This window comes from Jaculus jaculus, chromosome 9, assembly GCF_020740685.1.
Source record: "Jaculus jaculus isolate mJacJac1 chromosome 9, mJacJac1.mat.Y.cur, whole genome shotgun sequence".
NCBI lineage: Eukaryota > Metazoa > Chordata > Mammalia > Rodentia > Dipodidae > Jaculus > Jaculus jaculus.
The window spans coordinates 136,419,180-136,444,943 of record NC_059110.1 but is presented as its reverse complement, the minus strand read 5'-3'; the positions used below and the strand labels follow the sequence as shown (position 1 = coordinate 136,444,943).

General features: G+C 53.7%; 1 protein-coding gene across 1 annotated transcript; it reads right to left on the bottom strand.

Annotated features, from left to right (window-relative positions):
- Positions 1–1,617: 1,617 nt before the first annotated feature.
- On the bottom strand, positions 1,618–25,287 carry Ace (angiotensin I converting enzyme). Its single transcript, XM_045158976.1, has 25 exons — positions 25,036–25,287; positions 24,154–24,321; positions 23,345–23,438; positions 22,637–22,780; positions 21,249–21,440; positions 20,895–20,992; positions 20,396–20,568; positions 19,597–19,820; positions 19,046–19,190; positions 18,708–18,806; positions 18,120–18,242; positions 17,576–17,787; positions 16,793–16,929; positions 14,198–14,356; positions 13,789–13,876; positions 12,222–12,365; positions 11,856–12,047; positions 10,751–10,848; positions 10,389–10,561; positions 6,567–6,790; positions 6,141–6,285; positions 5,774–5,872; positions 2,764–2,886; positions 2,285–2,472; positions 1,618–2,083 (listed from the first exon to the last, which is right to left on the bottom strand). Exons 1-25 carry the CDS (start codon positions 25,285–25,287, stop codon positions 1,854–1,856), a joined length of 3,924 nt encoding a protein of 1,307 aa, XP_045014911.1. The 3' UTR covers positions 1,618–1,853.
- Between the last annotated feature and the right edge of the window lie 477 nt (positions 25,288–25,764).

Here is a 25,764-nt window from a genome sequence, read left to right as displayed (position 1 = left end):
AGGTTTGAGATGAGAGAGGGTAGACTAGCCATGAGCCTCTGCCCCCAGAAATCTGACCAGCTTATCTGGCCTAGTTGTAGGTTTGGTCTTTAAATACCTGAAAAGCAGATCTCGTTATGTTAACTGAGAGAGATGCACAGGGCCGGGGAGAGGGCTAGGTGGTTAAAGGCACTGGCTTGCAAAGCCTGCCCGCCCAGCCCCCCATGAGGCCAGATGCACAAAGTGGTGCATGCATCCGAAGTGCATTTACAGCAGCAAGAGACCCTGGCACATATTCACTTTTTTTTTTTTTTTTTTGCTTACAAATAAAAATATTTTAAGAAGACATGCAAGTAAAAATACAGTGCGATTCCGGTTCAAGTCTATATAGAGGAAAGGGCTGAAAAGATAGTCATCAGAATGTCAGCAGTGCTCACATTTTTTTGTTTGGTTTTTCGAGGTAGGGTCTCACTGTAGTCCAGGCTGACCTGGAATTTACTAGGGAGTCTCGGGGTGGCCTCGAACTCACAGCGATCCTCCTAGCTCTGCCTCCCGAGTGCTGGGATTAAAGACGTGCACCACCACGACCGGCTTTAATTATTTATTTATTTATTTACTTTTGTTTTTTTCTATGTAGGGTTTCACTCTAGCCCAGGCTGACCTGGAATTCACTAGGGAGTCTCAGGGTGGCCTCGAACTCATGGCGATCCTCCTACCTCTGCCTCCCGAGTGCTGGGCCTAAATGCGTGAACCACTTCGCCTGGCTCTCACAACTCTTGATGTTGAGATAAAGGGCTTTTATTTAGTCTTCCAAATCTTCTACATAAATATGTAGGTAACAAATGTCCTTAAAATGACACTCCCCCATGTTCAGGCAGGCTTTCCACAGGGGGGACGGTGGCCTCTGGCAGTTGGTCCACGTGCAGGTGGTGGCCACTGTCACACTCCAGGGCTTTAGGGCCTTTCCCCCTGCACAGTGCCTGTGTGAGTCCATCTGGAACCAATGACGCTCACTCATGACAAGTGGACACATAGCTGGTGTGACGGGAGCCCCGTGTTACCATGGGGTCTTTCTCCAGCACTCAATGAATCCGGCCTTTCCAGGGTACTTGCCACACAGCGGCCAAGGGCGTCTAGAACCCTCCTTCTGGGACACCTGTTTACGTATGTGGGACCAACAAGACAGGGAGCAGGGTGGAGCAGGGGCAAGGCACCCACAGTACATGTCCGTGGGAGGCAGGCTGCCTCTCCGCTCCCCGAGTCCTCCTGGGTGAGGGTCTGGGTGGGTAGGACATTGGCAGGTGGCCTGGGGTGCTGGGCATGGGGCTAGAAGATCTGGGGCCAGAGCTCAGGGAATTCTTGTCATTCTTTTGGGGGGGGTATAGGAGGCTGAGGTAGGGTCTTGCTCTAGCCCAGGCAAACCTAGAAGTCACTATGTAGTCTCAGGGTGACCTTGAATTCAGATCCTCCTACCTCTGCCTCCCAAGTGCTGGGATTAAAGGTGTGCCCAGATCTTCTGTCCTTTATTGAAGGAGAATAGAGCAAGGAATCAGAAAAGCAACCCGTTGACTGCCAAGAGACAGGTGAAGTACCTGTCCTCATCCCTGGTTTTGCCATGAGGGTGAACACGCACTCAGATGGGTGGGGAGGACCTTTAATTGTATTCAAAGAGAGACTAGTTTGGGGGTTCCATATTAGACACTGGATGCTCAGAGAATGGGGTGTGGGGTGGGGCTGGGGTGACTGGTAGTCTGGGGAGGGGACAGAGAGCAGAGGAGGACAGGCAGGAGGAGGAGGAAGTCCCGGCTTGGGTGTGTTCTGTCCACGCATCATGTCCCCATCCGTGTCTCTCATGGGATACCAGCAGGGTGATCTCAGGAGTGTCTCAGCTCCACCTCAGAACCAAACTGAGGCCCTCGATGGGGTCGGTGGAGGTTGTGCTGGCGGATGCTGAAGAGCCGCTGGGCGAGACCCAAGGTGGCTACCAGCAGGACAACACTGAAGAACAGCAGCAGCCACTGGCCCACGCGCGCCTGCTGCGGCTCCAGGTCCATGCCCAGGAAGTTGACACGGCCAGAGCCCGGGACGAAGTCTTCCGAGCGAGCTGGGCGAGGAAGCAAGGAGACAGGGCAGTGGGCAGGGATGGCGATGGTGGATGGTGGGGGCCCGGGGGAGTCTTAGGCTCTGGCTTCCCTGCCTATATTTTAGGTCAGACTCAAGCCTTCTGGGACTGGGAATGGGGGTTCAGCCTTGGGCGAGCTTTGGGAACTGTGCCTGGGGCTGGAGGTGGGGTGGGTGGTGGTACCCGAGTATGGGGTCCAGGTGTACTGTGGCCAGCCCAGCGTCTCCTTGTGCCTGCCATTCTCAGTGAGGAGCCAGTTCATCAGTGGCTTGAAGTAGCTCATTATGGCCGAGGCCGACATGTTAGGCTGGCCCGTGATCAGCTTCATGGCTTCGGGCCATGGCTTACTGAAGCCCAGCTTCATGGTGTCCCTGGAAGGAAGGCATCAGAGAAGAGACACTAAGTCAGAAGGACTTGGATCCTCCTATCTGATATCCTTCCACCATATTCCTTCCCTGGCCTACACTGCCCTTTAGGACTGAGGGCCCCTGGGTAGGTCTGGGGCAGGGGTGGGGAAGAAAAGCTGGGGTCCGGGGGCTCTAGATTCCTGTTGGAGGGACAGGCTCAAGTTGGTGTTCCCATAATGACCTTAATGGACTCTTTAGATGGAGGGGGACAAACCAGGGCACAAAACAGTCAAAAGAGTGCTGGAGGACACTCACGCCAGGAGCTTCCCAGCTTCCTTGGACTGGTAGAAGTCACACTTGTGCAGGGGCCCCGTGTGGCCCGCTGCCCGGCACAGCGCCTCATGGAACTGGAACTGGATGATGAAGCTCACAAAATACCTGGCGTGGAGAAGGTGTGGCTGAGGATGCGGGTGGAGGGTCTGCACTGGAGGCCGGGGGGGGGGGGGACACCTGAGACTGGGGGCAGGTACGCGGCAGAGTATGGATGTTGTGGCTTTTGCTACTAGATCCAGACATTTTATTTAGTTTATTTTATCTTATTTTATTTATCTGAGAGAGAAAGAGAGAGGCAGAAAGGGAGAATGGGCATGTCAGGGTCTCTAGCCACTGCAAATGAATTCCGGACACATGTGCCCCTAGTGCATCTGGCTTATGTGGGATCTGAGGAATCAAAGCTAGGTCCTAGCCGGGTGTGGTGGTGCACGCCTTTAATCCTAGCACTCAAGAGGCAGAGGTAGGAGGATCACTCTGAGTTAAAGGCCACCCTGGGACTATATAGTGAAATCCAGGTCAGCCTGAGCTGGAGTAAGACCCTAACTCAAAAAAACAAAAACAAACAAACAAACAACAACAAACAAACAAAAAAACCCTGGAACCTTAGACTTCACAGACAAATACCTTAACCATTAAGCCATCTCTCCAGCCCTAGATCCAGACATTTCTAACAGTCACAAGCAACCCAGTAGGAAGAAACATAATCAGGATGTCAGAGTAAGCCCTACCCTAGCCCTGGGTATTGTCCAAGCCCCTTCCCAGTTAGCTCCATTTTGGGGGAGTGCCTCCTCCAAGGGGATTCAAAGAACAGCCATGGGAGGGAGCTCATGTCAGAACCCCTCAAAAATGGGCAGATGCGGCCAGGCGTGGCGGCACATTCCTTTAATCCCAGCACTCTGGAGGTAGAGGTAGGAGGATCACTGTGAGTTCAAGGTCGCCCTGAGACTACATTGTGAATTATAGTGAATTCCAGGTCAGCCTGGGCTAGAGTGAAATCCTACCCTGAAAAACAACACAAGGACAAAAGGAAAAGGGCGGACGCTTAGAAGCAACAAATTTTCCATTGTTGGGGCCAAGGCTGGGGATTGTTGAGGGACACACGCATCTGGGTCTGGTAGGGCTTTCTGGGTAGGAAGCCGGCCCTTATCTGAAACCACAAGACTTCGCTGGTAGAAATCCACCAATCAGAGCCAGCACAGAAGTTTTGGGTGTGCTGACCAGCAGCACAGGCCTCCTCGCTTGAATCCTGGAGCCAGCCATGTGCCGCTTGTTCCCCTGGCGCTGTACTCAAAGTGCTTCCTTCGCGCGGGCTGCTAGCCAGTCGTGGGATGTGGTTTTCTAGAAAGCCAAGTCCCCTTTGCTCACTCCTGCTTTGTGAAGTGGCTGTGCTAAGCCAGGATGTTAAAAGTGTCATGGCGGGGGGCGGGGGGCTGGAGAGATGGCTTAGTGGTTCAGCGCTTGCCTGTGAAGCCTAAGGACCCTGGTTCAAGGCTTGATTCCCCAGGACCCATGTTAGCCAGGTGCACAAGGGGCACATGTGTTTGGAGTTCATTTGCAGTGGCTGGAAGCCCTGGCGCGCCCATTCTCATTCTCTCTCTCTCTCTCTCTCTCTCTCTCTCTCAATGCTTCTTTCTCTCTCTGTCGGCTGCTCTCAAATAAATAAATAAAAATGAACAAAAAAATTTTTAAAAAGTCACAGGGCTGATCTCAAGTGAGAGTGACTGGCTTGGGACCCCAGAAGCAGCTCCAGCAGGTGGGTGGGAGCCCCTCAACAAGGGTCATCTCAGGGCACTGTCAGGGCTGTCTGAGGGTCCCACCAATGCCTCTTCTTGCTCCTCTGCCCTCTGCTGCACTTGGGCACATGTGAATGGGGGGGGGGTACTGTCTTCCTTCCTGGCTCTAGGGTATCCCCCAGATATCACCCACCAAGTGCTGGCATTGCTCTAGCTACGAACACAGGGAGGATGAGAGGCCCTCTCTGCCCTCTGCACCTTGACTCCCAGGTGACCTGGGCTACCTGAGGCCCAAGGACATCTGGAATTCTGCCCTGAGGTCATTCCAGCCCCACCTTCTCAGGAAGACTCTGGATCCCACACCCGTCCTTCCTCATACTAGTGCCTTCCTCGAGCACACGGGAGGAAAGGGGCTTTACTGGTCACCTCCACATGGTGGACCACTTGAGTCACAGGCCAGCGTGCCAATGCACTCTACCTGGAAGATTAGTAAACGGACGTGGAACATGACCCCCTGGCTCCCCGACACACTATTGTGCACAGTAGGCCAAGAAGTTAGCCCTAGGGACCACCCTGTGAGGTGAGATCAGTGTGAGGAAATGAACACCCACAGAGGTGGAGGGCATTGCTCAAGAAGGGACACCAGCTCGGAGCCCAAGCCTTCAACTGTAATGTGTTCCCAACAGCCCTGCCTCCCTGCTGAGCTGGATTGCCAGCCTTGGGGTTTGGACTATAGAAGGATATTTCAAAGTATAACACAAGCCATCTGTTCAACTACAGTAAGGGAAACGTGTACATATGTATGTTTTCCCTTAAAACCAGTGGAAAGCACTCAGGCCTGTATCCTGCCGTGAGTCATGGTTCATGTTAACTACCCAGCCAATGCAAAGCACGGTGGCTTATGCCTGTAATCTCAGCGCTTGTGGGGCTGAGGCAGGAGGCTTGCTGTGAGATCCAGCTCAGCCTGAGCTATAGAGTGAGACTTTGTCGTAAACCAAAGTTTGGGAACTACTAATCAATAAATCAAATTGTTGTTTTCACTGTTTGGATGGTACAGACCCTCAAGTTATTAAATGAATATTTGAAGAAAGAGCAGTCAGCCTTGGTGGCAGGCGAGGAGACCCCAGCACCACGTGTCATGTGCCAGCCCCCTCATGTCTAAAAGAGGCAGCTCTGGCATGAGGCGCACAATGCTGGCCGTTTAAACACAAACCCAAGGGCACCGCCCTTCGTGAGGCCCTCAACCCTTCCCCTGTTACCTGATATAAGGCACACTTGAAGGAACGTGGAACTTGGCCCCTGGGTCAAAGTCACCTTGAGACCTGGGCACTGGCGGGCAGACACCCTGGTACTTCAACCTGTCAAGTATGAGGGTACATTGGAGGAGTCTGAGGACAAAGCTGAGGCAGGGCTGACATTTTGACCTGAAGGATGGTCCTTGCACCTGAGGCTACCACTGAGGGTCCGGCACTCCCGCACGCGGTAGCCCTGGGCATAACCAGTCCCCTAGGACACTTGTCACCCACGCAGGTGCGACCCCTATCACTCACACACACGTGGTACATTCAGACCCTCTCAGAGAGCCCTTCCAACCTCCCCGTCCCATTCCCCCAGATGGCCTAGAACCTGAGGTTCCACCACTCCTGGTTGTAGCTCTCCTTGTTAATGCTTCCGTCAAAGACCCGCCAGCGCCACTGGTCGATGAGGTAGCTGAAAGGGATAAAGGCGATTTTGTCCAGTGCCATCTTCATCAGGAAGTTGATGTCATTCTCTGGCAAAGGAAGGAAGTGTACTCAGGTCCCTGGCAACCGCTTCCCAGGGGCCCAGCGACTCAGCCGGTGGGCGAAGGGGAGCAGTGCCCCGATCTCGCTGATCTCTACTCCCTGCCTCTTGGGATGGTCTGTGCATTCTCATCCCCCAGTCTCACCCTGCCGGGGTCCCCTTTCCTCCCCACAGCTCTGTCTCCAATCTCGAGGATCCCTTTAAAACTTTCCAAGTGTTCTACCCCCTCTGGGCCCTCAACCCATCCACCGGGGTCCCCGTCCCTCTCACCATAGCCACTGCCCTCGCTGCTCAGCAGGTCGATGCTGTGCAGGTGCTTGGGTGTCAACACCGAGAGGGCCAGCACATCCCCGATGGCCTCGTGGAAGCCGGGATTGGCACCCTCCCGGAAGGCCATAGGCAGGTCCTTGTACTGCATGAAATACTGGATGTGGCCCATTTCGTGGTGGGCTACCGCCAGATCCTCCATGTTCACGCTGGTGCACTGCTTGATCCTGGGAGCACGGGGTGAAGGTGGAGTGAAGGTCGGCACAAGGGCAGGGCAGCAAAGGACTACAGTGCTCGCTGCGCACAGGGCGCCCCACCCACGGCTACACGCAGGAGCCGCGGCAGGATGGGAGGGAAAAGGAGAGATCAACGGAACCTGGGGCAGTGGCAACCTGGGGACCAGGAGCCCCTAAGGAGCCATTCCTCTGCCCCCGGTGCTCCTGAGTGACTCTAGTCCAACTGCCTGTTGGGGTTTCCTGATGGAAACAACAATGTCTGGGACACTCTGCATCTCAAGTCGCCCCACACCAATGAGTACATTCAAAGAATTCTTTTTTTTCTCTTGGCATGTGTGTAATGCATGTGTGTGTGTGTGTGTGTGTGGGAGTGTAGTGCATGCATGTGTGTAATGTATGTATGTGGGGGGGGTGTAGTGCATGCATGTGTATGAACGTCCCATGTGCTCACCTGCCATGGCTACACCGAAAGGGTGAGTGTTCTGCACCACCGCTTTTCTGCCTGATCTGATTTGACTCACTCTTTTTTTTTTTTTTTTAAATTTAAGCCAGGTATGATGGCAACACACCTTTATTTTTATTTGCTTGTTTTTATTTATTTATTTGAGAGCAACAGACAGAGAGACAAAGAGGCAGGAAGAGGGAATGGGTGTGCCAGGGCCTCCAGCCACTGCAAACAAACTCCAGATGCGTGCACCCCCTTGTGTATCTGGCTAACGTGGGTCCTGGGAAATTGAGCCTTGAACCACGGTCCTTAGGCTTCACAGGCAAGAGCTTAACCACTAAGCCATCTCTCTTTTTTTAAAAAAAAAATATTTTATTTTTTTATTCACTTATTAGAGAAAGAGAGAGAAAGAGAGGGAGAGAGAATGGGTGCACCAGGGCCTCTAGCCACTGCAAACAAACTCCAGATGCATGTGCCTCCTTGTGCATCTGGCTTACATGGGACCTGGAAATTGAACCTGGATCCTTAGGCTTCACAGGCAAACCCCTTAACCGCTAAGCCATCCTTCCAAGCCTTTAAAAACTATATATATATATTTATTTATTTATTTATTTATTTTAATTTTTATTTATTTATTTGAGAGCAACAGAGAGAGAAAGAGGCAGATAGAGAGAGAGAATGGGCGCACCAGGGCCTCCAGCCACTGCAAACGAACTCCAGATGCATGCACCCCCATGTGCATCTGGCTAACGTGGGTCCTGGGGAATCGAGCCTCAAACCAGGGTCCTTAGGCTTCACAGGCAAGCGCCTAACCACTAAGCCATCTCTCCAGCCCCCAAAATACTTTTATTTATTTATTTGCAAGTAGAGATAGAGAAGAGAGACAGAATGGGCACACCAGGGCCTCCAGCCACTGCAAACAAATTCCAGATGCATGGGATACTTTGTGCATGTGGCTTTATGTGGACATTGGGGAATCAAACCTGGGTTGTTACTTTGCAGTCAGTGACTTAACTGCTGAGCCATCTCTCCAGCCCTTTCCATCAGACTCTCTCTCTCTCTCTCTCTTTTTTTGTTGTTTTGTTTTTTGTTTTTTGGAGGTAGGGTCTCATTCTAGCTCAGGCTGACCTGGAATTCACTATGTAGTCTCAAGGTGGCCTCAAATTCAAGGCAGTCCTTCCCACCTGTGCCTCCTGAGTGCTGGGATTAAAGGCATGTGCCACCACGCCCAGCTAGATTCAAAGAATTTTATGGCCAGGGCCAGATGATGCATTAGACAGCCTTTGAGAGTGAGTTCTGGCTGCTTTTACTCTGGGGGAATTCCTACTACTGGGTAACTAATCTGCCTGCCTGACATTATTACACACTGAGTCGATGTCCAGCCAGTATATACAGAAAGATGCCTGACCAACTGTCTGTGGCTCCAACCATCTCAATCAGACTCCCTGTGTGTGCACAGAGAAGCCAACTTGAACATTCCACTCAAGACATGTCATGTGAGGAAAATACTGAGGGATTCAGGTAAAAGCCAGAACCTAGGTCTGGGCACATGGGTTCCATATGAGGCATCTTAGGCATTAAAATTACCCCAGCTGAGGCTGGGGATATAGCTCAATGACTGAGTGCTTGCCTGTCATGTGTAAGGTCCTAGACTTCTACCCCAAGCACCAATAAATTAACTAAAGATTTTAAAAGACTGGAGAGATTGCTCAGTGGTTAAAGGTGCTAGCTCACAAAATCTAATGGCCTAGGTTTGATCTCCCAGGGCACATGTAAAGTCACATGCACAAAGTGGCGCATGTATCTGGAGTTCACTTGCAGTGGCAGGAGGCCCTGGCATGTCCATACTCTCTCTTTTTGTTTCTCTCTTCTGTTTCTCTTCTCTCTCAAATAATTAAATGAATAAAAAGTTTTTATTTTGGGAGATGGAGAGATGGCTCAGCAATTAAGGTGCTTGCCTGAGAAGCCTGAGGACCCAGCTTCAATTCTCCAGATCCCATGTAAGCCAGATGTACATGGTGGTGCATGTGTCTGGAGTTCATTTGCAGTAGCTAGAGGTCCTGGCATGCCTAGTCTCACATAATCTCTCTCTAATAAATAAATAAATAAAAGCTTAAAAAATATTTTTTCTTAAAAAAATTTTTTTTGGTTTCTCTCTCTCTCTCTCTTTTTTTTTTTGAGGTAGGGTCTCACTGTAGCTCAGGCTGACCTGGAATTCACTATGTAGTCTCAGGGTAGCTTTGAACTTATGGCGATCCTCCTACCTCTGCCTCCTGAGTGCTGGGATTAAAGGCGTGTGCCACCACATCTGGCCTTAAAGATATTTTTAAAAAAATTCTTATTTTGTTTCTTTGATGTAGGGTCTTAGGAAATTTTTTTTTTGGGGGGGGGTTCTTTCTCTCTCTCTCTCTCTTTTGAGGTAGGGTCTCACTCTAGCCCAGGCTGACCTGGAATTCATTATGTAGTCTCAGGGTGGCCTTGAACTCAGGATGTTCCTCCTATCCCTGCCTCCCAAGTGCTGGGATTAAAGGCATGTGCCACCACGCCTGGCTAAAAATATCCTTAACAATACTGCAGCCAAAGTCTCTTGTCATTGTGGGATAGGAACAAGCCTTTTTCCATTGTGCATTGCTGGAATTCTTGCTCCATAGGATCTCAAGTGTGATCAATTGCTCTATGTAACTGAGCTATGGGGTGTTGTGTCAGACAGCAGTAGGCAACCAAACCCTGTTCTGATGAAGGCAGCTTGTGACTGTAGTGAACTTGGGTCTGTGTGGCGGCCCACATCCTTATGCCTCTCCCTGGGTGACAGCGCAGCACTCGGAGAGGGCCAGCTGCTTGCGGAGGACGCTGGGCAGCCTGCTGGGACTCTGAGCATCCCAGCTACGCACAGATGGAGCTGGCCAGCCTTGAGGAGACCTTCATTTGGTGATTTGGTGGATGGACCTTTTTCTGCCTAGTTCTCAAGGTTAGAACCAGCATCAGCAGTCTTGATGCTCAGTTCCAAACTTAGTCCTCAACTACCCCTCCCGTCCCTCTTGCTCATTACAGCTGAGGGGACAGTCACGGGGCCTTGACATGGTTCATCTCCTTGTTCCTAGGCTCCAGGTAAGACCCCCCCACCCCAGCTCCAACGGGACAGACCTGAAGTCCTTGCCATTGTAAAAGTCCCAGGCAGAGGCATGGCACACCACCTCCCGTCCATCCTTGGGCTTTTCCAGCATTGATTTGTTCCAGAAGTCAGGGGGCACAGGCAGCAGCCCCAGCGAGGTGAAGAAGTTGTCAGCCTCCTGAAACATTCTCATGGGCGTCCATCCCTGCAAGTGGAGAGAGTTCTGCTCAAACTGAGGGCTTTGAGGGACTGGCACAATGGTGGCGGGGGCTGGAGACAGACATGCTGGAGGGACCTCTTAAATCAGAGGGGGCCTGTCCCATCCCACCTGGAGCCTGCCCTTCCTCTTACCCTAGAAAAACCCACAGAGGAGGTTGGCCCTGGCTGCACAGACCTGCTTTTTCATAGCCTCTGTGACATCCAACGTGGTGGCTGAAGGGAAGGGTACCACCAAGTCATAGATGTTGGACCAGGTTTGCGCCCACATGTTCCCTGGAAGAGAAGAAACAGGCTCACTACCTTCCTGCAGGAGGAGGGAGCCCCGGATCCCAGCCCTACCAATCATAGTATCTTTTGAGCAACTACTGTTTGCTAACCGTGCCGGGCACCTGACACGCCTGATCATCTACTTGCATACCCAGCCTGCAAGGTCACGGCCAGCAACGGTTACAGGTGGGAATGTTGCCCGTCATCAAGAATCAAGGTGGTTTTTCATGAGCTGTGAAGGAATCCTACCGTCTCTGAAACATCTATGTCCACAGGGACAGCACTTCTAAGGATCACACCATTCGCTTGTAGTCTTGCCTGCACACGGGTACTGTGTAGCAGGCGAGACAGGGTCTGGAGAGTTAAGTGATCACCCAGGGACCCACAGCTCCTAAAGGATGGGACAGTGTTTAAAGGCTGGCAGCCGCACTCCTGACCAGCCACACTTGCAGTGTCCTGTTCTGCATCCTCCGAGCCGGAGGTGTGCAAAGCACCTGCCAGTTAGTCTGACAGGAACCAACCCCATTTCCTTTGGGAGAGGCTAATGTCCCTGAGTATAGGGAAAGAACCTAGTTTTCCAGGACTGGAGAAAAGGGAGCTAATTTGGAATAGGTGGAAGTGTAGCTTAAGTAGGTACAGGTGAAGTTTTCAAGGGCAACTCAGAGTCAGAATGATAGAGGTAGCCAGGGGTGGTGGTATAGTCTGTCTCTCTCTCTCTCTCTCCATATATATATATATATACATATATATACACATATATATATACATATATATACACACACACATATATTTATGTATGTATGTATGTATATATATATATATATATATTTTAAAGTATAAATGAAGAAAAAGAAACAAAAATGTGACACCAAATGCAAACAAGGGGCTCCCCAACTCCCACCTCACTTCCCATGCTCCTTCCCGGCCTCCAGCTCGGTCGCCTTCTTGGCCTGGCTCTTGGGTGGGCCCAGCCCTAGCCTGCCCCTTACTGCTGTGGGGTCCTGTGCTCTTACCCAGCAGGTGGGCTGGAATGGGCCCCTTCAGATTGACGTGCTGCGGCCCATAGTGATGGTGCAGGGCACGGCGCACGTAGGCGTGTAGGTTCAGGTAAAGCGGCTGCAGCTCCTGGAAGAGCTGCTCCAGGTCGCGCTCCAGAGTTTCGGATTCATACAAAGCTCTCCACGAGTCCCCTCCGTCGGCAAAGCCTGCACAGGGACGTGGCCAGACTTTTCTGATATCTGGTCATTTGCCAGAAACCTCCATGATGCCTCCAGAGGCCTCCCTGTCTCTGGCCTTAGTGTCCCAGTGGATCTCCCTGAGGATCCTGAAGGACCTGGGGACCAGAGAGCCAGCAGTACCGGTGGCAGGAAGGCACTCACCATTGAGCCGGGCGACCTCGTTGGTCAGTTCCACGTACTTCGGGAAGAAAGGGAGGATGGCTCTCCCAGCCTTGTTATTCCAGCTCTCCCACACCCAGAGGAGTTCTTCATAATTCCGGGATGTGGCCATCACATGTGTCAGGTCTGGGGGGCGGGGGGAGAGGTCGAATGGCTTTAACTCCCAGTCGCTCCTGGCTCACCTCCCACCCATTTATAAGGAGACCTTGGTCAGAGTTGGAATAGAACTGGTGAGACCACATGAAAATGACAGCATCGGCAGCAAATCTAGGGAAAGGGGCACAGAGAACGGGAGCCAGTATCTGCTCAGAGCTTATGGGGTGTTCGCCTGGGCACCATGCACATACATGATGACCTCAGACACCACCTGGACAGAGGTGGACTTGTCCCTCCTTTCCACATGAGCGGCTTGGTGACAGGCTCAGGGGCCCCAGCCAGGAAGTGGCCAGGCTGAATGGAAGACAGTGAAAAGGCCCCAGAACCCAGAACCACTACTGGGCACTCATTCTCCTTCCCTGGGAGAAATGTCTTGGTGTTCCAAAGACCTGAGTTCAAGTTTCAGCCTTCCCACAAACCCTCAAATTGCCTTGGGCAAGTCTCTTTCCTAACCTATACAAAAGAGAGAGGGGATATAATCTTGACCTTCCCAGGGGAAGGCAGTGGAATAGAAGAATGTAGTGTCTCCCCCCGCAGCACACGCACATGTACACAGGCACGTACACACCCCTCCCTGCTTCGCGTGCGTACTTACACCCACCACCTGTAGGCCAGACCCTGCCCTGGAAAAAACTGTTTCTTGTTCGTGTTTATTTTCCATTTCCCCTTGTGTTTGTCATTGTTCTAATGTGGGAGCTGGGCTGGGGCCAGGAAGGAGCCATTTCTGGTGGAGATTCCTCACGATGAGTGTTTATGTCTTGGGCTCCCCAACCCCGGAAGGAGAGGGTCCAGGAGATATCTGTATGGGTGTCAGTAGGTCCAGAGCGAACCTTATTTATTTATTTTCAGAGTGAACCCTTTTAAAGGGGCCTGGCTCAGGAGGACCAGGCAGTGTGAAAGAAAGGGGAGGGTACCATGAGCTGCTTCGTGCCCAGCCATCAGGGAGACATGGAGGAGGGTGGTGTGGGAAGGGTACTGGCTAAGAATCAGAGGCCAAGCTCTAGTTTGGTGTTTTTAGGGATGGTTTGACTCTGTGACTCATTTGGTCTGACCTCAGTCTCCTTTGCAGCAGTGTACTGGTGGGGGGAAGGTACTCAAGAGGAGGAGAGGGTGTGAACCAAGGAGGGAGGTTCTGGAGGTCTGTGGCTCCCCTTGCTGGGGTCAAAGCCTTTTGAAACATCTACTTGAGAGCTTGCTGCTCTAAGGGGTGAGTGTAAGAAAAGAGTTGGGGAGTCCTGGGGAGAGTGGCCTGGGGAGGGGCAGGGAGTTAGCAAGTGCTGGTTTTGAGCAGCTGCACTGGTGGAGATGAGTTAGAGAAGCCCCCTCCCCCCTCACCGGGCAGCATGCCACCTCACTGACACAGCCCCACCTCTCCTCCCGGGGATGCCCTTACCAGGCTCCAGCTGTAGGCAAGTGCCATTCGTGTGGCACACGGTGGCTGTGCTGTACGTGGTCTCCATGTCCAACAGGAGCTGGTTATACTGCAGGAAGAGGGGGTGTCAGGATCTGGTTATACTGCAGGAAGAGGGGGTGTCAGGATCTGGTTATACTGCAGGAAGAGGGGGTGTCAGGGGAGGGTTCTTTGTTCTCATCCCAGGCACCATGGGTGGAGCACTGGGGGAGCATGCACCCTAGGGGTTCTACGTTCTTGAGAATCTGGAGCTGCTCGTGCACATGGCCCATGTCATGACTTGCTAAATCGAGGAAGCAGTGTAGGGACCAGGCCCATGCTCGGCTTCACGCCCCAGCAGCCTCTGCTCCCTGCTCCTCTTCCCCCCACTCCTCCCCCACCGCCCCCACACCTCCTCTAGCTTCGAGGGAGACAGCACCGCCCGATCCAGGATCTGAATTTTCTTCATGATCCGCTTGGTAGTGGCGTTCTGGAAGTTGCTCACATCAAATCTCTTGGCCCAGGTGCCATATTTCAGGGTATGGCGAGTCAACTCCCTGTTTTTCTCCAGCTGAGGGAACAAGGGGGTGATGTTACCAACTAGGGAAACTTCAGGAGTGGCCCTCCTCTGTTCCCATGAAGTTCTGTAAGGGATGACAAGAGAGCTGGCTGGTGGTGAGGGGAGGGTTTGTTTAGCTGACACTTTGGCTTATAAACACCCTTTAGAAAATATGTTTCTTTAAATTTTTATTTATTTATTTAAGAGAGAGGGAAGTAAACAGATAGATAGACAGAGAGAGAGAAAGAGAGACAGAATGGGTGCTCCAGGGCCTTTAGCCACTGTAAACGAACTCCAGATACATGCACCACTTACACATCTGGCTTATATGGGTCCTGGGGAATCGAACCTGGGTCCTTTGGTTTTACAGGCACATGCCTTAACCACTAAGCCATTCCTCCAGCCCTATCACATGTATCTTAAGTATCCTTAGTTGGAGGCCACTTGCTATTAGCTCTGTGGCCTCTCTTCACCTTGCTCATCTGTGACATGTAAAGAGTATCACTGACAAAGCAGTTCTCTTAATGTTCATACCCTTATGTTAATGTACTCTCTTTTGGTAGAGAATCTTCTCTTTTCAGATGGCAGTGACCTTTGGGACAACTCAGAAGCTATCATGGTGATGGAAAGAAATGACTGCAGTGCTCAGTACTGCAATATCTCTATCATACCTTCCAAGGCTCAGGATGGTGGCAGAAAGAATGTAAGAGCCAAAGGAAGGGTAGGACTCCATACAACATGCTCCCTCCAGACACAAAATGGCCTGTATATCCATGGCCTCACAGTGCCTGACACTACCTGCACAAGACCATCGTAAGAGGAAGAAAAGATGACATCAAAATTAAAAGAGAGACTGATTGAGATGGGGAGGGGGTATGATGGAGAATGGAGTTTCAAAGGGGAAAGTGAAGGGGAAGGAGAGTATTACCATGGGGTAATTTTTATAATCATGGAAGTTGTTAATAAAAATTTGGAAGAAAAAAAAGAATATCACTGACAGCTGGTTGTGGTGGCAGACACCTCCTTTAATCCCAGCACTAGGGAGGCAAAGGTAGGTGGATCACCATGAGTTTGAGGCCACCCTGAGACTACATAGTGAATTTCAGGTCAGCCTGGACTAGGATGAGACCCTACCTTGAAAAACCAAGAAAAAAAAAAAAAAGAATATCACTGATTTTGGGAGCTGGGCATGGTGGCACATGCCTTTAATCCTAGTACTTGGGAGGCAGAGATAGGAGGATCACTGTGAGTGCAAGGCCACCCGAAGACTACATAGTGAATTCCAGGTTAGCCTGAGCTAGAGTGAGACTCCACCTCAAAAAAAAAAAAAAAAAAAGTCACTGATTTTAGACATCTGCTAAAGAATGGATGGGACAACAGATGTGAGATGCCAATGACCCGTGGACCACACAGAGGGCCTTCAAGCAATGACAAATGCCCCATGGTTATAGCACATAGCTGCAGGTGGCTTTCCATAATGTAGTGTGTACTCCATGACATAGGCAGGAACCGAGAAGGGGGAATGAGCCCTCATGATGATGGCAAATAGGCTGTCATTTTTTTTTTTTTTTTAAGGTTAGGGTTAGGGTATTATCTAGCCCAAGCTGACCTGGAATTCACTATGTAGTCTCAGGGTGGCTTTGAACTCATAGCAATCCTCCTACCGCTGCCTCCCAAGTGCTGGGATTAAAGGTGTGTGCCACCACGCCCAGCTTTAAAATGATATTTTATTTAATTTTAATTTATTTATTTGAGAGCAACAGAGAGACAAAGAGGCAGGGCGGGAGGTGGGGGGAGAATGGATGCACCAGGACCTCCAGCCACTGCAAACGAACTCCAGGTGCATGCGCCACCTTGTGCATCTGGCTTACTTGGGTCCAGGAGAACTGAGCCTCAAACCAAGGTCCTTAGGCTTCATAAGCAAGTGCATAACCACTAAACCATCTCTCCAGCCCAATTAAAAAAAAATATATTCTATTTTATCTTATTTATTTGAGAGAGAGAGAGAGACAGAGAGAAAGAAAGAAGGGGGCCAGAGAGAGGGAGAACTCCAGATGCAGGTGCTACTTTGTGCATCTGGCTTATGTGGGTCCTGGGGAATCAAACCTGGGTCCTTTGGCTTCGCAGGCAAATACCTTAACCGCTAAGCCATCTTTCCAGCCCTGTCAATTTGCTTTCCCCAAAAGTTAATTCTTATTTATATACAATGTCTTGCAGTCTCTGTGACTAAAGACTGGCAACAAACTGTTACTGGAGAAAAATTTTTGCTCAGGTGTAGAGTGTAAGCGCACAAAGTCTGAAACCGACTTAAATATTCTAGTTTTGAATTCTCCCACTCTGGCAGCAGGGTGCTGCGGGCTTGTCTCGGGGGGGCACGTCTCTGTGTCTGCGTGAGGGCGGTCGTGTGTCACGTGCACGGGCCTGGGGGGGGGGGGCAGCGGCTCCTACCAGGATCGCGCTGGCCTCCGAGGAGATGTTCGTGCTGTAGTCCCAGTTGGCCTCGGCATACTGGTTCCACACCACTTGGGCTGTTCGGTCATACTCGTCCACGAGCTTGCTGGCCTCCGCCTCATCCGTCATCAGGTCTGTGGGAAGGGAAGAGAGAAGCAGACAGCCCTCGTCGTGCCCCGTCCAGGGTGTGGTGTCCCTGGAGCTCCCTTCTGTTACGCCACCCTGCCTCTTTGCCCCTTCCTGTCCCTGCTAGTCTCCCAGATTCCCACTTGAGCTCGAGTTGGTGGTTCTCTGGGTAGCTGTTGCCTGCAGAGCTGCTGTCCGGCTTCTGGCCGTCTGGTTGGCTAGCTCCTGGTTCACTGTCACTTGGTGAGTGGTCGCCTGGCTGAGGACCAGCAGGGGACGCCAGAAGCAGAAAAGCAGGAGGAGGAGGCTGGGCAGTCGTGCCGTAGCCCAACCTTGGCCCATGGCCACAGGACAGCAGAGCCTCTCAGCCCCGGCCTCCAGCCAATAACAGTGGAGCTTGCAAGTGTGACCTCACAGAGAAGTGTCCTGGCTGGCCTATCCCCTGGTGCCCTCAGGCCTTGGGCACACTCTCTCTAGGATGGGGGGGGGGGAGGAGGCATGTCCATCCCCATTGCAAAGGCCTACTGATGAGTCCAGGGGCAGCCTGGCAGGGTGCCAGGGCTCAGCTAGGAGGAGCTGACCAGGAATTTAGGGCCTGGGGCCTAGAAGCCAAGACTTGCCTTAGCCATAGCCCAACCTCCCTTAGGGCTTTACCAATGCCCTCCGGGTAGTTGTCTGGTAACGGTGGACGCCACTGATATTCTGGCCAGCCCAAGACCTCGCCATTCTTCTGGTTTTGCTCCTGCAACCACTGGCTGACTGGCTGGAAGTAGTTTAGCAGTGCCTGGGCATCCAAAGCACTGGAGCCCACCAGGTCCTTCAGCACCTCCTGCCAGGGCTTGGAGCAGCCGGCTTGGAGCAAGTCCCTGTCAGGCAACGTGAGCACCGTGGGCACAGAGAACACAGGCTGGGGTCCGTGACAGCCCCCCAACCACCCATCCCCCCAGAGAAGGGATTCCCAGGCTTCGGGGCTTTACGAGGGTAGCAAAGACATCTGCTTTGTGCCATGGAAGCTGAAGGCTATCTCAGTAAATATGTGATATGAGAGAGAGAGAGAGCGAGAGAGGGAAGAGAGATGAGAGGAGAGTCACCCCACAACAGTTTAGTCGTATGTCTCAACCAGAGCAGCCAGTTGCCCACAGATACCCTTCGCCAGCCTCTCTCAGCTTCCAATCTGGCATCCCTTTCTGCTACATACCTGAGCTTGGCCCCTGCCTGGGTGGACTGGTAGATGTCACACTGGTGCAGTGGTCCCTGGTGGCCTGCATACTTGCACAGGGCCTCGTGGAACTGGAACTGTAGAACAAAACTCACAAAGTACCTGCAGGGACAGGCTGGGCATCAGAGGGAGGGAAAGGGGGGGGAGAGAGAGCGCACGCGCGTGTCGGAAGCAGATGGCCCTCGCGCAGGCTCTGTGCAGCATCCTGCAGGGTGAAGGCTGGACTACGGGCTGTCTGGAGGAAGAATCCAGGAGACAGGACCATCTTAATTCTTTTTTTTTTTTTTTTGTTTTTTGAGGTAGGGTCTCACACTAGTCCAGGCTGACCTGGAACTTGCTATATAGTCTCAGGGTGGCCTCGAACTCTCAATGATCCTCCTACCTCTGCCTCCCCGAGTGCTGGGATTAAAGGCGTGCACCACCACGCCCGGCCATTTTAATTCTTATCCCTTGAAGGGGATCCATAAAAAGTAAGGGACAAAGCAGCTAAGATCACAGGAAAAAGAGGGGACTGAAGGAATGATGGGGTGGGAGAGGCTTGGGGGTGGGGGGAAGGGGCACGGGTACCTGATATATGGTGTCACATTTGGGATATGAAACTTAGCTCCGGCGTCAAAGTGGGTTTCGTTACGGATAACTGGAGGGCAGATACCTTGATACTTGGTTCTAGAAGAGAATGTTCAAGCGGCCTTAGCATCTAGAGGCTACATACAATCTCTGAGCTTTGCAGAAAAGGCATCTGCTTCCCCATCCCTTCCTGGAGGAAGGCATTTCAGGCAGGACGGGAGGAGGTGGTGGATAAGAAGGCAGAGACATTAGTGAGAAGGGGCGAAGGCTGATGGAGGCAGGCTGCCCAAGAGGGGCTGAGGGGCCCGGAGTTAGGTTCTTCCTATCCCTCTTCTCACCGAAGGTACCACCAGTCAAAGTTGTAGCGGGAAGGAGGGGTGCGACCACTGAAGACTCCCCAGCGCCACTGGTCTACCAGGTAGCCAAAGGGCAGGAAGGCAATTTTCTCCAGTGCCATCTTGAGCAAGTAATTGATGTCACTTTCTGTCAGGAGAGAAGAGAGCGTTCAGAGGTCAGGAGTCCAACTAGAGCAGGGTGGGCAGCTAGAGTGAAGGTGAGCCCCAAGTCCTGAGCCCTGCTCAGATGGGGCCTTGGGGCGGTAGTGTTTCTGGGGCCTCAAGACAGAAACAAGAAAGCTGATGAGCCAGGCGTGGTGGCGCACACCTTTATTCCCAGCACTCGGGAGGCAGAGGTAAGAGGATCGCTGTGAGTTCGAGGCCACCCCTGAGACTCCACAGTGAATTCCAGGTCAGCCTGGGCTACAGTGAGACCCTCCCTCAAAATATCAGAAAAAAGAAAAAGGCAGATGGGTGGGGGCAGTGGAGACCTGCTGTGGTTTGAGGGGAGTCGGACGCTGGCCTAGACCCTCCGCTGCCTCTCTTCCCCTTACCCGTGTCATTGGCAACGTGGTCCAGAAGGCCGATTTTGTGCAGATGTGCAGGAGTGGAGACAGAGAGTGCCAGGACGTCCCCGATGGCCTCGTGGAAGCCAGGGTTGGCGCCTCTGCGCAGGGACACGGGCAGGCCCTTGTACTGCAGGTAGTACTGCACGTGACCCATCTCGTGGTGCACTGTGGACAGCTGGTCCATCGTGACCCGCGTGCACTGCTTGATCCTGGGGCGTGGGGCAGATGCGCGTGGGGTTGGGGGACAGGACAGGGCAGAGGTTAGCGCACTAGGAAGGCTGGCACTGGAGGCACAGGAGCCAGGAGGACACTGCCCTGGGGTGAGAAGTGACTGAAAAGTGGCCAACGTTTGACCCTGCCCTGGCCCACCACCTCTCAGGCTCTCCTTCAGTCCAAGGCAGAGCTGACTTCTTGCCAAAGCTGCAAAGTAAGTTGCCTAAGGGAAAGTAAGTTTGCCTATGGCTCTGGAACATTCTAACCCTTAGTCAGTACAGCAGCCTGTGTCCCAGCTGCCTCTTTTATTTATTTGGCAGAGAGAGAGAGAGAGAGAGAGAGAGAGAGAGAGAGAGAGAGAGCGCATGCGTGCCAGGGCCTCCAGCTACTGCAGACGAACTCCAGAGGCATGCGTCCCCTTGTGCAGCTGGTTAAAGTGGGTCCTGGGGAATCGAGCCTGAGTCTTTAGCTTTGCAGGCAAAGGCCTTAACACTACGAAAGCCCTCCCTCCAGCTCCCTGGCTGCCTCCTTCTTAAGAGTCCCCAGCACGCTCCTCCTCCCGGGTCTAGACCTGAAGTCCTTCCTGTTGTAGAAGTCCCAGGCGGAGGCGTGGCACACCACCTCCCGTCCATCGGTTGGCTTCTCCAACATCGACTCTGCCCAGAACTCAGGAGGCATAGGTGAGAGCCCCAGTGAGGTGAAGAACTCCTCTGCCACCCGGAACATCTGTGTGGCATTCCAGCCCTGGTGGAAGGTGAGGGACAAATGAGGGTGCCAGTTGCATGAAGCCCTTGACTGCTTTGGAGGCAGGTCTGGGGTCTTCCACCCAGGGCAGCTCCCTGCCCAGACGAGGCATCTTCGCTCAGGAGCTCCTCTTCCTTGCGCCACAGTGTGCTGACCACAGCAGGTCAGCAGTAGTAGGTGCGGCCTACACTCTGCCACCATGGCCACAGGCTCCAGGTCACTGCTGGCTAGCATGGGAAAGGGAGAGCGCTACGTGACCCTGTCCCCATCATGTGACCCTTTCTGTTCCTGTTCCCATTTCATTGCCTCTGCTTCGGGGGGCTTACCTTTTGCACCATCGTACTGGTGACATCGAGGTTGGGCTTGTCTGGGAAAGGCACCACCATGTCGTAGATATTCTCCCAGCTCTGGGCCCACATGTCTCCTAGATGGAGGAGGCATGTGAAACACCTGGACCCCCTGCCTTGTCATGCCAGCTTCCTCATACGTGCCACTGAATGTCATCCTGGGCATCAGCAACTGCACATGCAGCCTCGGGTGTGGGAGGCTTTCCTCACACCAGCCTCGCCTACCCACCGCCTCTGCCCACTCTGCCCTCCCCCCTCCGGGAACAAATGCTGCCAGGTGAGAAGTTAAAGCGTTGCTGCTGGCATCCATTGTGATGGTGCCGGGGTCCTTACCGAGCAGATGCGCTGGGATGGGTCCCCTGAGGTTGATGTATCTGTCCCCATAGCGCCGGTGCAGTGCACGGCGGACGTAGGCGTGGAGGTTCAGGTAGAGGGGTTCTAGCTGGTGGTAGAGGTGCTCCAGGCTTTCCTCAAAGGTGGGGGAATCGTACCAGGAGCGCCAGTAGGCCCCCGTGTCTGCGAAGCCTAGCAGAGTGAGTGTCATGTGGACCATGCAGCTCGTGCCCAGGCTCCAGCCCATGGCCTCCCAGCTTTAATTTCACCTCCCTCCCTCCCAGCCCGATTCCCTGCATCCGCTAGTCAGCTGGAAAGGGTGACTGGGGTTGCTGCTCTACGGGGCCTTTTGTTGTGGTTGTTTAGACAGGCAGGGTGTCACTACATAGCTCAGGCTGACCTTGAATTCAAGAGTCTCCTGCCCCAGCCTCCTGAGTGCTGGGATTACAAGTGTGTACTACCACACTCAGCAGGTTTTTTTGGTTGTTGTTGCTTTTGTCAAGGCAGGGTCTCACTCTAGCCCAGGGTGACCTGGAACTCACTCTGTAGTTCCAGGCTGGCCTTGTACTCATAGTGATCCTCCTACCTCTGCCTCCCAAATGCTGGGATTAAAGGTGTGTACCACTATGCCTGGCTTTTGGTGGCACACGCCTTTAATCCCAGCACTTGGGAGGCAGAGGTAGGAAAATCACCATGAGTTCGAGGCCACCCTGAGACTATATAGGGAATTCCAGGTCAGCCTGAGCTAGAGTGAGATCCTACCTGGAAAAAAAAAATTATTTATTTGGGAGAGGAGAGAGAGGGGAGCAGATAAAACGAGAGAGAATGGGTGTGTCAGGGCCTCCAGCCACTGCAAACAAACTCCAGATGTATGCACCACCTTGTGCATCTGGCTTATATCCTGGGGGTCCTGGGGAATCAAACCTGGGTCCTTAGGCTTTGCAGCAAGTGCATTAACTACTAAGCCATCTCTCCAGCACATTTCATTCTTTTGAGCCAGGGTCTCACTATGCAGTTGAGGCTGGCCTCAAACCCTAATCCTTCTGCCCCATCACTTCAAGTACTGGTTTGTGCCACCACACCCAGCTCTGTAGCTTCTAACTAAGAGCTGCTCCAAGGTGCAGCTAAATAGATCCTGGAGTGTGAAGAGACAGAGGAGTGCCAGGTCTGGAGGCAGGGCCACAAGGGCTGCCAGGTGTCGGACAGCAGCATAGGAAGGCATGCTGGCTACATGTGCCACCAGCTGTGAGAACTTGGGTGGACCCTGGAGCCATCATAGTAACTTTTCTGACTGCCTTGGGGGCCTGAGACTCAATAGCAACAACAGACTGGAGTGCTTTGTAAGCTAAGAAGAGGCGTTGTTCCTTAACAAGGGGAAGCGGGCTCACCATCCTGCCTGTAGGCCTCGTTGCTGAGGGCAGTGAAGTCCTGGTACAGAGGTTTCAGTGGGATGCCAACAGCATCGTGCCAGCCCTCCCAGGCAAACAGCAGCATGGAGTAGCTTCGTGAGGACGCCAGGATATTGGTGAGATCTGAGACACAGGTGAGCGAGGCAGTTAGAAACGTCTGCGCGTGAGTCTGTAACCTCCTTCACAGGAGGGTGCACACTGACTTCCTCAGCATCGTGATATGCTCCAGCCGAGGGCAGCCACAGGTTTGGTGGGATGAGGCTGAGAGTTAAACAAAGCAAGCACGAGGCAGGACCCCACCCCCAGGAAAAAACGATGTATAAGATAGTTGATACAAAAGGATATTCAGAGGTCAGAACCCAAATTGATGCTTTGTGGATCACTGGGTGGAATGGCTGACCTTAAGGGGAAGTCCCAGGGGCCCTGGATTTTCGAGGAGTCTGGGAAAAAAGTGAGAGGACCCATGACAGGCAGAACCAGGTGGCCAAAGGTCTAGGAGTAAAGTGGCATAGGTCCCCAAAGAGAATTTGTCATGGGTACAGGACAGAAGTGTGGGGACATCTGCCCATTCCAGCCCCAGTGGGAGATCAGTGCCTCTCTATTTACCAATACACATGCCAACCTGGGTGCCTGAGTGAGCCTAGTAGTTCTAGGAAACCCCACCAGTGAGAGGTGACAGGGCAGTACCTGGGTCCAGAGACCAGCAGGTGGCAGTCTTGTTGGGGAAGCAGACCTTGCCGGTGGAGTAGATTCGGCTCATGTTGCTTAGCAGCGAGTTGTACTGGGGAGTTGGAGTTAAGCAAATGTTAGTGATGAAATTATTAGTATCCCCCACCATCAATCAATCTGGCCATCTCCCCTTTTTCTTGGCCTGGAGAAGAGATGTGGCCCTTTCAAGGACACTCAATGGCACTCAACACTTCCAATCGCCAGAAGACATACCCCAGCCAGTGGAGGCGGCCTGAGCGGGCAGAACAAGGGGTCTGGGCAAGTCCCAGCTTGGCACCAACTCACAGTGAAGGGGCATCCCTGTCATTTTCTGGCCTTAGTGTCTTCTCAGTCCTCCCCAACCTTTCTAGCCCATTAGCTAAGCCTGTATAGGGAGAAATTCCCTGCTTATTTCAGTTTGGCTGTGTGTGTGTGTGTGTGTGTACACGCACATGTGCGTCTGGTGTGCAGTGCTGCAGAAGGGACTTAGGGCCTCACACATTGTGTGCAGTCTACGACTAATAAATCACATCCCTCTAGCCCTTGAATTTGGCTTTCTACTCCATAATGCTTGCGTTAATATAAAGTAACTTGTGACCTCCATTTGGAAGTAAAACCAGTGTTTTTGGCACTCCACTATCTTCTCCCCTCCCCCACAGGGGTCCCTGACAGGCAGGACCCATACAGATCCCAGATCTCTCCCTCTCTGCCAGGATACTCCCTCAACCACCACATTGGGGTACTCGGGGCACACTCCTCCAGTTCTTCCCCCCCCCCACCAGGCCCACCTGCTGCCGCTGGGCCAAGGGTAGGTTGGCAGCTCCCAGGGTGCGAACAGCTCCGATGACCCTCCGCAGCTTTGAGTCAGTGAAGTTTTGCCAGATGGACTCATAGAGCTCCTTGGCCTTCTTGCCCCAGGCCTCCGCGAACTCCTGGCTGAGCAGGGCCGCTTCCTCCTGTGGGTACCAGGAGGACGGGGAGGGTGGCTCCACTCAGGTCGAGCCACATAGGCGAGGTGACGGTGATGGGAGAGCCGAGCGGAGGCTGGTCCAGGGCTTCTAGACCCCTGGCCCCACCGAGATCCAGTCATGGAGACGAGCTTAAACGAGCAGCGCCCCTTTCTCCTGGGCTCTCGGGTCAGGAACTGGAGAAATCTGCCTCAAGGGAGCGATGAAGCAGAAATTGGGGCCAGAAGGGAGGTGGCACGAGAAAATCAAAGGGACAGTGAGTAGCGGAGGGCCAGGACAGGACCAGCAGCCAGCGGGCTCGGGCTCCGGAGCACAGCGGTCTCCTTATGCTAAGCCTGCCGGGCCCCATCCCCATCCTTGGGCGCTTGGGGAGACTGGGCCTCGGAGGAGCCGGCCCCATCCATTCGGCTCCGGTGTTGGCATGGATCACGTGCTCTGTCCATGCTCGGTCACCACGATCGACTGTCTGTCTGATGTGCCCAGCGGATGGGAGAAGGTGGTTCCCCACTGAAGACCCCACGGCTGAGGTCTGGGGTAAGGGGTGGTGGGTGGCAGAGGGGGGGGGGTCCCGGCACCTGCGGCCGGCCCTCCCGGTGCACACCCCCCCTCCCCGTGCACACACCCCCTCCGCGGCCTGTGATTGGCCGCCGCGCCCCGCCGCGCCCCGCCTCCCTCCTCGGGTCCCCGGGCCCGTGCGCCCACCTGGCGCCGAGCGTTCTCCTGGGTGATGTTGGTGTCGTGCGCCCAGCTGGCGGCCGTTTTCTGGAAGAGCACCTGCTCGGCGCTCGAGTTGTAGCTCTGGGCGAAGAGCTGCGCGCCGGCCTCGTCGGCCGAAAAGTTGCCCGGCAGCAGCCCGGGCTCCAGCGCCCGGGGTTCCGCGGGCGGCGGCGGCGGCAGGAGCAGCAGCAGCAGCAGCGGCAGCGGCAGCGGCAGCGGCCCCCACGCGGCCCCCATGGCGCGCGGCGCGGCGCGGCGGTGCGGGGAAGCGCGGCCCCTTCTCCCGCGCCGCGCGGCCGCCCTGCGGATTATAAGAGCCGCCGCCGCCCGACACACCCCCACCTCCCCGCCCCGCCGCGCCGCGCCGCGCCGCGCCGCGCTTCCTCCCCGGCTCCAAAGTCCCCAGCGCCACGGGCGCCGCCGAACCCAGCGAGCCGAGCAGAGCCGAGCGGGGCGGGGACGAGGGCCGCCAGCCGGGGAGGAGCCCGGGGTGCAGCCCGAGGTGGTGGCTTGGGGTTTGGGCCAGGTCGGACTCTCCCCACCCCCACGAGCAGACCAGGGGACACCATCCCCTCCCCCCCCCCCGCGCGCGCGCGCGCACACACACACACACACACACACACACACACTCCCTTTCTCTCTCTCTGTCTCTCTCTGTCTCTCTCTCTCTCTCTCTCTCTCTCTCTCTGTCTCTCTCTTAATTTTGCTCCAAGC